The sequence below is a fragment of the Gorilla gorilla genome, chromosome 6, assembly GCF_029281585.2.
Source record: "Gorilla gorilla gorilla isolate KB3781 chromosome 6, NHGRI_mGorGor1-v2.1_pri, whole genome shotgun sequence".
Taxonomy (NCBI): Eukaryota; Metazoa; Chordata; class Mammalia; order Primates; family Hominidae; genus Gorilla; species Gorilla gorilla.
The window spans coordinates 139,485,320-139,500,559 of record NC_073230.2 but is presented as its reverse complement, the minus strand read 5'-3'; the positions used below and the strand labels follow the sequence as shown (position 1 = coordinate 139,500,559).

The 15,240-nt window shown below is 37.8% G+C and overlaps 1 protein-coding gene across 4 annotated transcripts in view; it reads left to right on the top strand.

Annotated features, from left to right (window-relative positions):
• Positions 1–15,240, top strand: part of CEP41 (centrosomal protein 41) — a 44,663-nt gene that overhangs the window by 23,477 nt on the left and 5,946 nt on the right. For all 4 annotated transcript variants that reach the window (XM_004046218.5, XM_004046219.5, XM_019031676.4 and 1 more), the window contains 5 exons: positions 755–802; positions 5,485–5,546; positions 6,539–6,608; positions 13,023–13,167; positions 14,934–15,085. In XM_004046218.5, coding sequence (XP_004046266.1) covers positions 755–802; positions 5,485–5,546; positions 6,539–6,608; positions 13,023–13,167; positions 14,934–15,085 — 477 coding nt within the window. The remainder of the gene's footprint in view (positions 1–754; positions 803–5,484; positions 5,547–6,538; positions 6,609–13,022; positions 13,168–14,933; positions 15,086–15,240) is intronic.

Below are 15,240 nucleotides of genomic sequence, written 5' to 3'. Positions count from 1 at the left end.
TAAAATATAATAGCCCCTGGCTTGACAGCTAGAATTGAGTTGGAAACCAGAAGGTTCCTGGCTGAGTTTTTTAAGTCTGAAAACCTCCAAACCACCTTGGCCAGTACTAGTATTATAGAAACATACTCTAAAACATGAGGGCTGGGGCCTCTCCGCAGTTTCGAGAATCTGCTGTTATTTCTCAGCACATCAAATCTATGGTGAATACTAGTGTGTAGACTGTGTAGTCTAGTTCAGACTGCAACGTGAGCATGAACGGTAGAAGAGTAAGTTCAGGAAAGAGAAGGAAACTGTGAAGACAAAGCTGAGAGGAGAGAGTTGCTTGGGTAACCACAAAGGCACATTTTAGACACTCAAAGAACACTGCCTCCTTTTTGCTCCTCTTCTGTGTATCTTCCCCACAAAAAGATTGTCAGCAGGGGCAGGGGAGATAAAAGGAGGAGGAAAGCCTAGACTTGAAAAACAAACTGATAGAAAATGATCATCTGTATCTCCTGGAACTTGTCAATGTTTTGGGGGTATGCATTCCCAGCTTAAACACATTCTACCAAAACATTTCCCTCGGCTCTGCAACTTTTAATAACGCTGTATTATCCAAAAGATTTTACTGTGTGTGGCCTGTTTGCTGCTGTCCAGAATCCCCTAAGAACAGGATAGGAAAGCTTAGGGGATACTTTTCCTCCATTCTGTTTCCACAGTGTTACTCATTTGCTTCCATTTAAAGTATATCTAAAACCCCTTATTTTCTTTTTAGGTAACAGTATGACTAAATATACTGAGAAGCTCGAAGAGATTAAGAAAAGTAAGTAACACTCTTGATGGTTTGGGAGAGTGGAAGTCTATAGTTGTTCTATAAATTGGTTCTTAACTAACAATTGTGTTCCACAGCTGACAGGCACAGAGAGCTATGGATGGTCCGATAAGCCTAGCAGGTGCCTCAAGGGCTGTGGGAGATCCTGGGTGCTGTACTGGGCTGCTTCTCAGATTGTGGCCTGTAGGCCTAAATTCTGCCCTATTTCCATCCCATAGGAGACATTAGTGTTGGCCTGCAGAGTCAGATCTGGTGGAATGAGCTCTGGTTAAGCTTCTAGTGTCACTGTACTGCAGTCTTCATGCCCTTCTTCAAGATATTTCATCTTTTCTGTCTTATTTTGTCTCTATTTGAGATAGGGGGTAATAATATCTTCCTTCAGAACATTCTTGTGTGTATAAATGAGAGTATTCATGGAAGACAGGGACGTGAGAACTTAGTGTTATGCATTATCAATTCATTGCAGTCTGTTTTCTTTTAATTAAAAATCATATTTCATCTACATCCTTTTAAAAAACTAATCTGCAAAGATATGTTACCAGTCATTGAGTGCATTGCCCTTGCACAAAATCATAATTTTTCAGTCTGCATCCCAAACTGATGTAAAGTGTATACTTCAAGGCCAGAATTAAGGAAGAAGTAGAAACATCTATTTTCTAAGATGGATTTGCTCTTATCTTGAATAAGAGAACCCAGTGCTAGGGGATATTTAGTTAATGGTGGTAAAGAGGTACTCTGATTGATCATAGTTCAGGACTTGGCTCTGGTAATGTACATCTTCTTGGAAGAGAAAATTGCACATCCAGAATACATCAGAACATTTTCTTCTTTTACACAGCAGACCTTTTATTTGAAATCAAAGTTCCATTTAAATTGCTGCAATATTGGGAAACCCCAACCAATAGATGTGGACTCAGGAGCTGCTTTATGCTGTGTTTTCATTTGCCATGTTCAGCTATAAGGGCTAATGCTACAAACTTCTTAAAAATATGTAATGCCACAGTATCCTTCTCTTTTCTTCCTGAACATTTTATATTACATAAGTATATGTATTTTAAATATCTATATAAAATATATACTTTTAAACTCTGGAGAAAGATCGCATTTACTCACCTACACTTCATTGTTGCCATCCTTAACTCATCCAAGGCAGGCAGAATCCAGCTGGCCTGCTTCTTTTTGGGTTTGTCGTCTCTGTCACCTCTCATCCATTTGCAGCTGAGTGTGAGTTCACATGTCCTCACTAGAAATTTGTCCCATAAAAATGTCCCATTCTGCCCAGGTTGCCATAACCTTACTTAAAACATTTCTTCAAAGTACGATGTGGTTTCTTTAATATCTAAACCTTACGTGGAGGTGATCTCCCAGAACAAATACCCTTGGAACAGAGCCTTGAAAAATGCTTGCTTCACTTTCCCTCTGTAGGAGTGGAGGGCTTCCTTTTAGTAGAGCAGGAGATTCCTGTTACCCCATTTCACACACTTTGTGCTGATTCCCTGACAGAATTGCTTTAGATTCTGGTTTGGCATCTACATTTTAGAAGATATTTCCTTCTCTTTCCCCATTTTCTGTTGTAAGTATTATTTGGGGTTGAAAGGGAGGAGAATATCCCCTTGTTTCTTGATACCCTAGACCCATCACTTTACTCAGATTACCTTAGATGCCATTTCTTTCTGTGAAACCACAAACCTTGTTCTGTTACTTCCTTTGATTTGTCTTCCACTGTGAACCCAACTTCCCTTTGCTAATAATGCATTTCAACAGAACCCTGAAAATGCAGAAATCCTTTGTAATCTGAATATTCTTTCAACTCTACCTGGGGAAAATAGACACTCTATGTCTATTGACAATTTACAAAGCCCATTCTTGGTTTCTGGTGGTTAGATGACACTAGTTGGACCCAGTGTGAAACATCCTAGATAGTCAGTTCTCTGTCCTTCCAGTAACTCGAGAGAGACAGACTTAGAACCTAGACTTGCTGGAGAAGCACACCTTGATAACATATCTGAAACTAGGATTGTCTTCAACACAGAGTTTGGGAGAAGACACATAGCAGAAGCTCCATTCTTAAAGCTCTGTTCGCTCTTGCGAGGACAGACTGACAGAGCCTTCCAAGTCATCCTTTTTATAAAAATTTAAACTTACTGTAGAACATCTAGTTTGATCTTTTATCTCTGAGTAATCATGTCAGAAAGTCCTACTGATGGCTGTCCTTCTAAACCAGAACCAGGTACGTGGAGTTCAGGTTCAAATATGTAGGGGGCTGCTAGTGCTTGTGCAGAAGACAGTAGAAATCCCAATCTTTAGAATAAAGCAGTCTTTTTTTTGTTAGTTTAAATTAATCTCTGTTTAGTTAGAGGAAATTTTAAAGTATACATTTTATGCTTAGAAGCATTTTAAACCTTGTAACCATACCAAAAGAATATCGGTGGATAAATGTCACAGTGCAAACTACTTGAAAGCTGTTGGCTGTTTCCATTTGCTGATTTATTGTTGTTTTGATTTGCATAAACGACTTTTGGTGGGCAAGTTGGTGGCAATCAAAAGGAACACTGTAGTTATTTGGTTGTACTTTGTAAAGCCTCAGCTCGGCCTATTTGGGTCTGCATCCCGGCAGGTTTTAGAAGTTCCACTGCATATAGGTTTGTTACCTTGTTGTATCCAGAAGCAGCATCTCTAAACATTTCCTAGAAGTAATGGTCTGTTATTAGCCAAATTGCTCTCTTTAAGACATTTTAGAACAGAGAAGTTTAATTCCCTATTTTTAAAAAGCCTTGATATATTTACAGAAGGCTAGTTTTTAAAGTAGTATCATTTCCCGACTCTGAGTCTTAAGGTCTGTGCTGGTTTTTGGAAAATCCATGAAAGTGATTAGTTACACCAGGTAAATAATCTTAAATACTTTTAATCCTTTCCTTTGTTGCTAGGAGTCTTGGTTTATGAGACATTTATGGTGTGAAGGCCATAGCAATTAACCAGCTAACCTTTAATAATTCTGAAATAATGAGGCAGCATTTAAAGAGTCATGGGTACCAATATAAAAACCTAGGTGAGGAGGAAAGCATGAGGGTGGGCAGAGTTCAACACTGAAAACCATTCAGAATTTGACTGTCATCTTCAAAACAGTTTAAGGAAGCTAACCTTTAACGCGTATCTATGGAACAGATAATAGATAAAGTGCAACTGGCTTAGTTTTTAATAACTGTTTAATGTGATGGGAAGAATTATTAACACAAGTGCAGAAGTACCTATATGTGAGTTACAGCTCAGAACTGTAAAGACAGCACTGAATAAATATTGATGTTTTAAGGTGTTTTTTTGTTTTTGTTTTTTTTGAGACACAGTTTCACTCTCACCCAGGCTGGAATGTGGTAGTGCAATCTTGGCTCACTGCAATCTCCACCTCCCAGGTTCGATTGATTCTCATGCCTCAGCCTCTGGAGTAGTTGGGATTACAGGTGTGCACCACCATGCCCAACTAATTTTTGTATTATTAGTTGGGATTTGTATTATTAGTTGTATTTTGTATTATTAGTTGTATTATTAGTTGGAGTGTTGGGATTACAGGCATGAGCCACCAAACCTGGCCCAAGTTGGTTTTATTTTATTTTTTTAAATGGTGGGGCCGGACGCTTTGGCTCACGCCTGTAATCCCAGCACTTTGGGAGGTTGAGGTGGGTGGATCACTTGAGGCCAGGAGTTCGAAACCAGCCTGGCCAACATGGTGAAACCCCGTCTCTACTAAAATACACAAATTAGCCAGGCATGGTGGTGGACAACTGTAATCCCAGCTACTCGGGAGGCTGAGGCAGGAGAATCCCTCGAACCTCAGAGGCGGAGGTGGCAGAGAGCCGAGATCACACCACTGCACTCCAGCCTGGGCGACAGAGAAATAAAAATAAATAAAATAAAATGGTAGTAAACAACAAAAACAAGAACACATAACACCTACCATCGTAATGGTTTTTAAGTGTACAGGTCAGTGGCATTAAGTATTTTCATACTGTTGTACAACAGAACTGCAGAACTTTTTCATCTTGCGAAACTAAGTGGGTTAATTTTTACTGGAGTGAAGTTGGAGAGAAGCTGAGAGATGATCAGAACCAATCACAGCTGTGTGCCCAGCATACACTTAGAAATGTCGTCCTGTGGCTCCAGCATAGTGTGTAATGGCAGGAATAATATTGCTTTCTTTTTAAGCTGGAGTCAGAATAGTGGGGCATGAATGTCTCACCAGCTGTTTGAGCTGGGGCAGCTCAGCCTCTCTGAGTCTCTGTCCTCATTTGTAAAACACGGACATTTCTTCCCTGCTTTACTCTGAAAAGGATTTGAGGCGGCTTACAAAAATGCATGGAGTACAATGTGGTCGAAGTAGAGACAGCTTAGTTAAAGGAAAATGGTAGACTAATAAAATAAAGGCAAGGGGTAGTCACTAGACCAAAGGTAGCTTATAAATTCAACTTTAAGCTTCCTAATGACAAAGCAAAGGGAAACAAACTGAACAGATGATACTACTACCTGCCACACCTAATTTTGATGATATCATGAGGCTCAAATGAGATAATAGATGTAAAAGCATATAAATAACTTGAAAGACCACGTAACTTGACAACTAGAAAGAATAGCTCTAAAAAAGCAAAATAGATAAATACTTGTCTCACCATATTTTTCAGATTATAGATACAAAAAAGATGAGCTTTTCAAGAGACTAAAAGTTACAACTTTTGCCCAGCTGGTAAGTTTCTTGATCTTTCCACTGGAGTAAAGACCGTCTAATTTGTGCCACTTTATGTATTTCTAAATTCAACTCTAGGGTAAGTTTGCAGAGGAGTTTCTTCTGATTCTTTGTATGTCGTTCAGCTATGGGAAGATTAATTGGTATGTGGTGTGTGTGTTCACATGAAGATGGTGAGAAATGTTTCTCTCTTCTTTGATAAGAATTCTATAAAGTAAATGTTTGCCCCACTTTTAATTCATTAAACTTGTGATTAGGGGTTTTTTTCCTTATACATTTAACTTAATATTTAGAATCTAAAATTCTGGATCCTGGATTGTTTCAACGTTTTTCTCTGGAAACCAAGTGATTTCCCCTTTTCTTGGACTGATCTTTTCCAAATCATCCTACCAGAGCTGTTTTGTTATTTTGGGCAAGTCACTTTCTTCTTTTATTTGAAAATTATGGAGAAGGTGTCTTTCCAGCTCCCAAGCAAGAGTTCCACTGGCATAACTCAAGTTGAATCTTGGGTCTTGTGAGCTAAGTTGTGAAAAGTGCTTTAAAAATGAATACTATATAGGAGTATAAAACACTGTAATCAGTATATTTGTTATTACATTTACTTCTTCATTGCGTGGATAATTGCTGATACCATTCTATGTTATGCTAGGTCAGTACTGCATTTTCAAGAAATAATGTGTAGTGCTTGGACCACGATATATACAGATGTGGTTTTAAACTCTTATTCATGTTTCTTGTCCTAAATTTTCCTCTTAGCATTCTAAGTTTATGTAGTGTTCTAAGTGTGCTTTTCTTCTGAAATGATCATCTGCAGTATATTACCAACACAAAAGGAAGGAGGCCTGAGATTCAGCGTTCAGTTGAGGACACTGACAGCTTCTTAAAACAAGAGATCTTTGATGTTTGTTGTTCCCTCGTCTTTTGTAAAAGACAAAATTGCCTCTGTTTAAAAACAAACAAACATCCACACATTTCATTCTTTTTTCTATCAGATCATCCAAGTTGCTTCCCTCTCTGATCAAACACTGGAAGTGACAGCTGAGGAGATTCAAAGGCTGGAAGGTAATGAGAATTGAGGGTGTGGGGAAAATAACAGGCTGACCATTTGACTGAAACACTCACCCTGTACACATTTGCTGTCTGTTCCCAGGGACTGGGACTTTGATGTGTCTATTTGTAATTAGATTGTTACTCTCAGGGAAGTGCTACCTGATACTTTAGTTGTTAATTCTTATTTTAAAAAGCCATCTGGTTTTCTGACTCTAACACTTACAGTTTTAAATGTTTTAGATGTGTTTAATATACTAATTACTTTTTTCAACAAATATTTTTAGCATTCTGTGTACCTACACATTAAGTGCTGTGAGACTGCAGAGATGAACAAAGCACAGCTCTGCTTACATGAAATTGACAGTCACATGTGTGCATGTGCACACGTGTATGTGTGTTGGGTGGGCTGAATGATAACAGTACCACAGAATTACTAAGGTGGCAGAATTTTAAAATGGAGGAATGGAAGGAAACCATCATTTGTTGGCTGTATATTGCAAGGTGAATTCACATGAATTTTCTTACTTAAGCTTCTTAAAAACTCTGGAAGGAAGGTACACTTTACAGATGAGAGGCCCAAGCTGCAGAGGTTAAGCTGCCTCCTCAAAGTGATACAGCTAGTAAGGAAGGGACCTGAGTTACAAATCTAAGTGTGCCCAGTAGCATCCAGTGTCTTCTTGCTGCCTTCATTGTACCCTTAAGGGACTGAAAAGTGCCTTCAGGAAAGATGCAGGATGTTGTGGGAGAGTTCCAAGGAAGGAAAGACACTTCCAGTTAGAAGACCAAGGTAGGTGGCCAGGCACGGTGCCTCACGCCCAGTGCCTCACCCCCATAATCCCAGCACTTTGGGAGGCCAAGGCGGGCAGATCACGAGGTCAGGAGTTCAAGACCAGCCTGTCCAACATGGTGAAACCCTGTCTCCACTAAAAAAAAATAGAAAAATTAGCCGGGCATGGTGGTGTGCACCTGTAATCCCAGCTACTCAGGAGGCTGAGGCAGGAGAATCGCTTGAACCCAGGAGGCGGAGGTTGCGGTGAGCTGAGACTGCGCCATTGCACTCCAGCCTGGGCAACAGAGCGAGACTCTGTCTCAAAAAAAAAAAAAAAAAAAAGGAAGAAGACCGAGGTAGGCTTCCTCAAGGCACTGGAACTGGGCCTTGAAGTGGGGTAGAATCTCAACAGGTACAAGTTAAAGATGAGGCTGTTGCAGGCTGAGGAGCAGCCTGTGAAAGGCATGGAGAGGACAGCACACCAGGCATGTTTGGGGAATCGAGTCATCCAATCTGGCTGTGGTCTAAGGGACGAGTAGGCGCTGGGTAGGAGATAAGGCTAGAAAGACAGGTAGGCTCCATTTCTCCTTTCTTAAATACCAAGTTGAAAATAAAACCTCCTAGTTGTACTCTCATGAAAAGAATACAGAGAGTTAAGGTCTTTATTTTATCCTGAAGTACCCAGCAATCAGTGTGTGGCTGTTTATTGAAGAGGAATGTGTTTTGTTAAGGTTGATGTAGGTCAGGAATTTGACTTCTGATTTCAAGACAAGTTTCTCAGGAAGTCTGAACACTGGGTTTGTGCAACTCAACTGTCATTTCCCTGGACTGTTTTTTGTTAGGGAGGATAAAGAGAATCTGAAAACGACAGGAATTTATCTTTGACAGATGCCTCTCACAAAGCAGAGAAATAAGAGCTCCTTGTAGCAGAGATAATTGAGTCTCCTCATACAAGTACTCCAATTTTAACTGGGTTATATAAGCACCTAGATTTGGTCCTTTAATTCATTGTTGAGATTGCAGCACCAGAACATATGGGCACATGCAATTTTCTCTTCTGAGATAAATTTGCACAGCAAAGTAGGCTCTTGTAAAGTAGGACACCATAATGTGTGAGTAATATTAGTGTTTTTCTAGTGCTCTACACAGATAATAACTCACTCAGGAGTGCCTGGGGAACAGATTGTATCTGTATGCATATTGGCTATCTTTGAAGGGATAAATAAAAATCTCCTTTTATAATGTTTATCGCTTTTTCCTAACTTAAAAGTGTATTTCTAGTAAGTTAGGAAACCGTAAAAAGTATATAAAGAAGAAAAATAACTAATAATCACTGTTTATGTTTTGGTCCGCTTTCCTCCTCTCTAACCCCTCACCCCAATTAAATCTATATTCTTTGTATATAATTTTGTATTGTGCTGTTTTCAATTATCACTTTTTCATTCATACTTTCCCATGTCACTAAATAGGCTTCAAAAGCATGACTGTAAAGATTGTGTTGTCATCTAATATCTGTCCTTTGGATATACCATAATTTAATTATTCTCTTGTTGGGCATTACAGTTTTTTCTGATTTTTCACCTTTATAAAATAATGCTGCAATGTATATATGTAAATGTTTGTATGATTCTGATTATTCCCTGAAGATAAATTGCTGCAGAGGGTCAAAGGGTGGAACCATTTTAGACACCCAGTGCTGATTGCCACATTCTCTCCAGCATGGTTCTACCTGTTTGCATTCCCACCAAGAGTGAATGAGAAGACCTGTTTTTCCTCATCCTAGCCAAAGCTGAATAATTATCATTTCTGTAAATATTTTCCAGTTCAATAGATGAAAAATAGTATCTAATAGTTTTTTATTTATTTGATAGTAAGATTATGCTCTGTGTGTGTGTTTACTGGTCATAAATACATATTTCTTCTTTTAAGGAGTTTGTGTGCTCTTTTTCCTTTCTTTCTAATAGGATGTTCATCTTTTTCTTATTGGTTTGTGAGAGTTCTGAATAATTATGATATCTTTGTACAACGGAGAACAATATTAACTTGACAATGGATGAGAAAAAATCTTGATTAGTTGGAACAATTTCCAGGCTATATTAAGTAAAAATAAAACAACAATAAAACAAAAACCCAAAGTATAAAATAATATGAATAGAATTCTCCTGGATTTGTAAAAGGGGGAAGAAGTAAAATATATGCAAGCACGTGTAAATGTTTTATTTCTGGAATGAGACATAAATACGTGAAAGTGTTTAATATACTGATACTTCCCTTGGGGAAGGAGGCAGGAGGGCCTGCATGTCTTCGGTGGGGGAAAGACTTCCTTTCCATGTTAACAATTTAATCTTACTTGCATTTTTACCTCGTGCACATGATCCTATTGCATTTTTACTCTTTTCACATTATATTAAAGAGCTAATTTTTTAAATCTATAAATTAAGTATATTAACCTTCTTAATTCATATGCATTACAGATCTTTTTCCTAATTTGTTATTCACCTTTTAATTTTTTTGTGTTGGTTTTTGATATATATGAGGTTGAATTTTTACATAATCAAATCTATTAGCCTGTACTATTGTTTTCTTTTATTGCTTTAGACTCATAAAATTCAGTGTTGGTAAATTATTTACCTACATTTTGTAACAATATATTGGCTTGTTTGTTTGCATTTAAACCATCTGTTATGTATTTTGATATATGACACGAGGTGATTATCTGAATTAGATTTTTCCAGATAGTTGAGAAATATTCCTAGCACCATATACTCAGTAGTTCTCCCTTTACCCACTGATTTGTGATATGGATGTATTGACTTTTTATTTATATTCTTTTCCATGTTTTCTATTATATTCCATTGTTCTGGTTGTAGTGCTGTACTATTTTGATCATTTACCTTTTTAACATATGTTACTATTTGATAAGGCAGGTCTCCAAATCACCCCTAATTATGTATGTATATACATATATTTTCCTATTTCCTCATACATATCAAAAACCAAGACATCAAAAACCCATGGGTATATATTGCTTCCAGAATATTGAAGTCTTGTGAAACTGAATAGGAAAAAAGGATCTGAGTGTGTGTGTGTGTGTGTGTGTGTGTTTACTCTTGTTATTTTTTAAATCCTTTTAAGTTTTAAAAAAATCCCTTTGGGATTAGCATTAAGAACAAAAGTTAAATTTGGGAGGGATTAACATTTTAGTTTTACTTGCCCAATCAGGAACATGCAGAGTGTGTCACTCTCTTCATTGAGGTCTTCTTTAAGGCCTCTAAGTAAAATTTTTGTAAGTCCTATAAAGGATTTATACATTTTTATAGGTTATTTACATTCAGTTTAGGATCATTTCTTGGAGAGTATATATATATTTTTTTATATACTTTTTTTTATTATACTTTAAGTTCTAGGGTACATGTGCACAATGTGCAGGTTTGTTACATATGTATACATGTGCCATGTTGGTGTGCTGCACCCATTAACCTGTCATTTACATTAGGTATATCTCCTAATGCTTTCCCTCCCCCGTCCCCCCACCGGAGAGTACATTTTATAGCTGCAGTTGTTACTGTATATGAGATTTTTTTTCCTGTTATATTTTAATTGGTGTATAGGACAAATATTTTAGCATTTCTTTTATCTAACCACATATTTATTGCACTTATTCTCATATTATTCTCTTAAAATTTCTAGGTACGTTATCATGTCATATGCAAAATAAATTTAATATCCTCTTTAATAATTAGACTTGTTATTTTTATTTTTATTTATTTATTTTTTTGAGATGGAGTCCTGCTCTGTTGCCCAGGCTGCAGTGCAGTGGCACGATCTCAGCTCACTGCAACCTCCACCTCCCAGGTTCAAGTGATTCTCCTGCCTCAGCCTCCTGAGTAGCTGGGATTACAGGTGCCTGCCACCACACCTGGCTAATTTTTATATTTTTAGTAGAGATGGGGTTTTGCCATGTTGGCCAGGCTGGTCTCGAACTCCTGACCTCAAGTGATCCACCCGCCTCAGCCTCCCAAAGTGCTGGGATTACAGGTGTGAGCCACCATGCCCGCCCTGTTATTATTATTTTTTTTAAAAACTTTATTGTATTGGTTAGAACAGCAAATTCTCAAACATTTTGTTCTCTTCCTCCACTCTATTAAAAATTATTGAAGATCCCAAAGAGCTTTGGTTTATGTGCTTTATGTCTATTAATATTTAGTGTATTAAAAATTTAAACTGGGAACTGAAACAGTGTTTATTTATTATTTCACTTAAAAATAACCATACTAAACCCATTACAAACATACATAACATGTTTTTATGAAAAATAGCATTATTTCCAAAACAAAATTTTGCTGAGAACGTCGTTGTTTTACATATTTTGTAAATCTCTTTAGTGTCTGGTTTAATTAAAGGATTGCTGATTTTCCTCTCTGCTTCTGCAGTGTCTGTCGTGATGTGCTGTTTGTGTTAAAGTGTGTGAAGAAAATCCAGCTCACACAAACCTGTAGGTGGAAAAGGGAGAAATATTTTAATAGCCCTTTCAGATAAAACTTGACAACTGCTAGTTTCTTAAGGATTAGCTGTAATGTAGAATCTGAAATCATATCAATGAATCTTTTATACTGTTAGATTAAAATCAGGCACTTTCAGTGTAACTGTCTTATACTTTGAATCTTTTACCCATGCATGATTGTATAACATCATGCACTGGCCATTTAGGGAATATTGGTTCACTGAGTTATGAAGATCTTCCCAAAGGTTAATACATTTTATTATACAACTGTCAAAAAAAATCACATATATTATTCTCACTATCTATCTTACCAAAAAGGTCTGTAAGCATGGGGAAGCAGCTCCCCATACTTCAGTTCCTGATGGCAAATATAGTTTCCAAAATTCTGAGTTTGGCTTAAAATATAATCATTGGCAACAATGCCATCAGTAGTGTTCCCTGAAATAACAAACAGGCTTATTTAGTTCACTTTTGAGAAAATGTCTGCCAAATATACAAGTCTAACTAACCATAGTTTTTCTGTCAGTTTTTCTTCCAAGCAAAAATGGTGTGCATAGCAAAAGTTACTGGTTCAGCCTGCAACTCAGCAATCACACTAATACTTTTCCTTGAGATAACCCTGGTAATTTGGTATGTAGCAAACGTGATGTATGTGGACTCCTCACTTCATCACACAGAACATTAAAAAAAGCATGTACTTACTTCAAGGTGAGATTTAATAAGAATAGTAACTGTTACTGCTTTAACAGGGACCTTCTTTTAGTGTGACTGCCATACTTATTTACTGTGAATGCATGCGTGATGGTGAATAATACAATGATTGCTAATAAAGCTTGGTGCCACAGCCCTGATTCTTACTAAGGTGCTAGCAGCTTTATCCACCATTTCTTTTGTACCATCAGTGCAAATATAAACACAGTAAAGAAGACAAGTAACATCTTATGAAAATAGTTTTTACCTTGCAGATCCCCTGAAAGGGCCTTGGGGATGTTTGGGGTCCACTACACTTTGGGAACTTGTACGTTAGCACTTCCACAACAATTTAATAATGATGATAAGATTTCCTTTTCTTGACTTATTTTGTCAGTGGAACTAATAAGTAAATACAAATCCTGAGGTTCAATCTAATTATTTCTTCATTTGTAAACATTAGACAATGATTCTGCAGCTTCAGACCCTGATGCTGAAACCACTGCCAGGACCAATGGGAAAGGAAATCCAGGTGAGCAGTCGCCGAGCCCTGAGCAGTTCATAAACAACGCAGGAGCAGGGGACTCCAGCCGCTCAACTCTTCAGAGGTACTCGAAGCTGATTCATATTTTCACTGCATTTTGCCTTTATATTAATCTAGAGGCCAATTTCAGGGATCTTTTTTTTTTCCTTGCCTTAGAAACAGAACTGGCAGGAGTAAAGTCTCACATTTTAATCCCAGCCTTCTACTTTATCTTTATATAAATGCTACCTCCTGAATCTTTTTCACTGCATTCTTACTGAGTTAATGTGAGAATATATTAATAGGAGAGTTTAATTTTCATTTCTCGTTCCATTCTTCTCCCTCCTACATATAAGTTTGTTATGAGGAATTAGCTTTACAAATACTATCTTTTGATTCAGAGAGTATGATTTTTCCCCCTTTTCCAACTGCTGCAGCTTATAATACCCTGTCCGGAAGTGACAGTGCCACACATAGTGCTCTGATACTGAGTAGGTGCAAAGGAAAAAGCAGTACTTGGTGTTTATTCTAAAGCTGAATGTGGCTGTTCCTTCTTTTTATTTTATTTTTCTGCTCCTTCTTCTAAGGCATGGGCCTCCTTATTCCAAGGATTACATGGACTTTAGTCCATGTAGTACTTTCTCACTAATATTAACTGTTGATTATAGGGCAGTACTGATTTTTCAGCAGATATCCATCCCTTTGACTGATAAAATAGTTCTGGAGAAATTAGTTCTACCAGAGAAAGAATTGCTATCATCATCCCACCATTATTATTATTCTTTTAGCTTTATATTATTATAGTTACTTTTGCGAGAGGACTCTAAAATTGCACTCAAGAAGAGATAGGCCAACAGGACTTCCACTGAGGATGCAGTTTCTTATCAAACAGATGTTCTTCTCCTTTGGTTCAACAAAATATGCACTATATAGCATAGAGTTATAGTGTTTATTGGATTTAAATGCAGAATTTGATTTGCTGTTATGGGAAAGGAGCTATGCTACATACTAATCTGTGATTTAGCATATGAGTCTTAATGTTTCCTAAGAAAGTAACCATCTTCTTATTCCAGTAAGGATATTTCACTGCTTGCCATTTTGTTCATAACACCTAGTCTTGTTATTACTTTGATTCATGTTTTTACCACATTTTCCCTATAATATTAAGATGGTGACCAGTTTCAGTGATTGAATGACCTTAGAATTAGAACTGTTAGTGGTAGTGGTTAGCTTCCTCATTTTAATCCCAGCTCTTCCTCTGCCTCATTCTATGAATGCCACCAAATCTAAAGCCTCGTCAACCTCAATGTTGTAACCTACAAAACTGGAGTAAGTACAGAGAGCTATGTAAGTATTAAGACTCAATACCATAGCAGATATGTCACTGACTACGTATATGAAATATATAAAACATTATTGTTACTTTATATTACTTACATGTAGAAAGAAATGTCTTTCCTTTTTCCTGTCCTACCAACCATATTCTTCCCTCTTTCACTCTACTGGATTCACAGTTCCCCTCTTTCTCCCTCTGATGCTGCCCTTGTGGCTAGAGGCAGCATGTGCCCTTCAGTCCCTACCCCCTCAGCCATGTAATGCATTGACACGCATTGTCTAAAGGTGAGTGTGGACATGTGGGTCTCCTCTGTGGGGTCCAGTGTAGTAGAAGAGAAAATCCACAGGATCCTGCATTCAGAGGCAGAACTGAGACACCACGTCCATTTTCTTTTCCCTTTGAAGCGTCCTTTGAAAAGACATTGAGCACTCACCTCACTATTCTGAAGAGACACGTTCGACCTTTAAGCCACCAACCTCTGACTAGTTTCTGCTGACCTACTTTTTCACTTGCAGTGTCATCAGTGGTGTTGGGGAGCTGGATCTAGACAAAGGGCCAGTGAAGAAAGCAGAGCCCCATACCAAAGACAAACCTTATCCTGACTGCCCCTTCCTGCTGCTAGATGTGCGTGATAGAGATTCTTACCAGCAGTGCCACATTGTTGGAGGTAAGAGAGAGAAGGCTTTAAAGTGCCTCACTCTCAAGAACAGAGAGCCTGCTCTTGAGTCTAGGCAGGCTGGAACCACAGCCCATGGTAGACAGTTGAGGAAACCATATGTTAGCTGGATCCATTATGGAATCCTATAGGGTTGGCTCCACCAT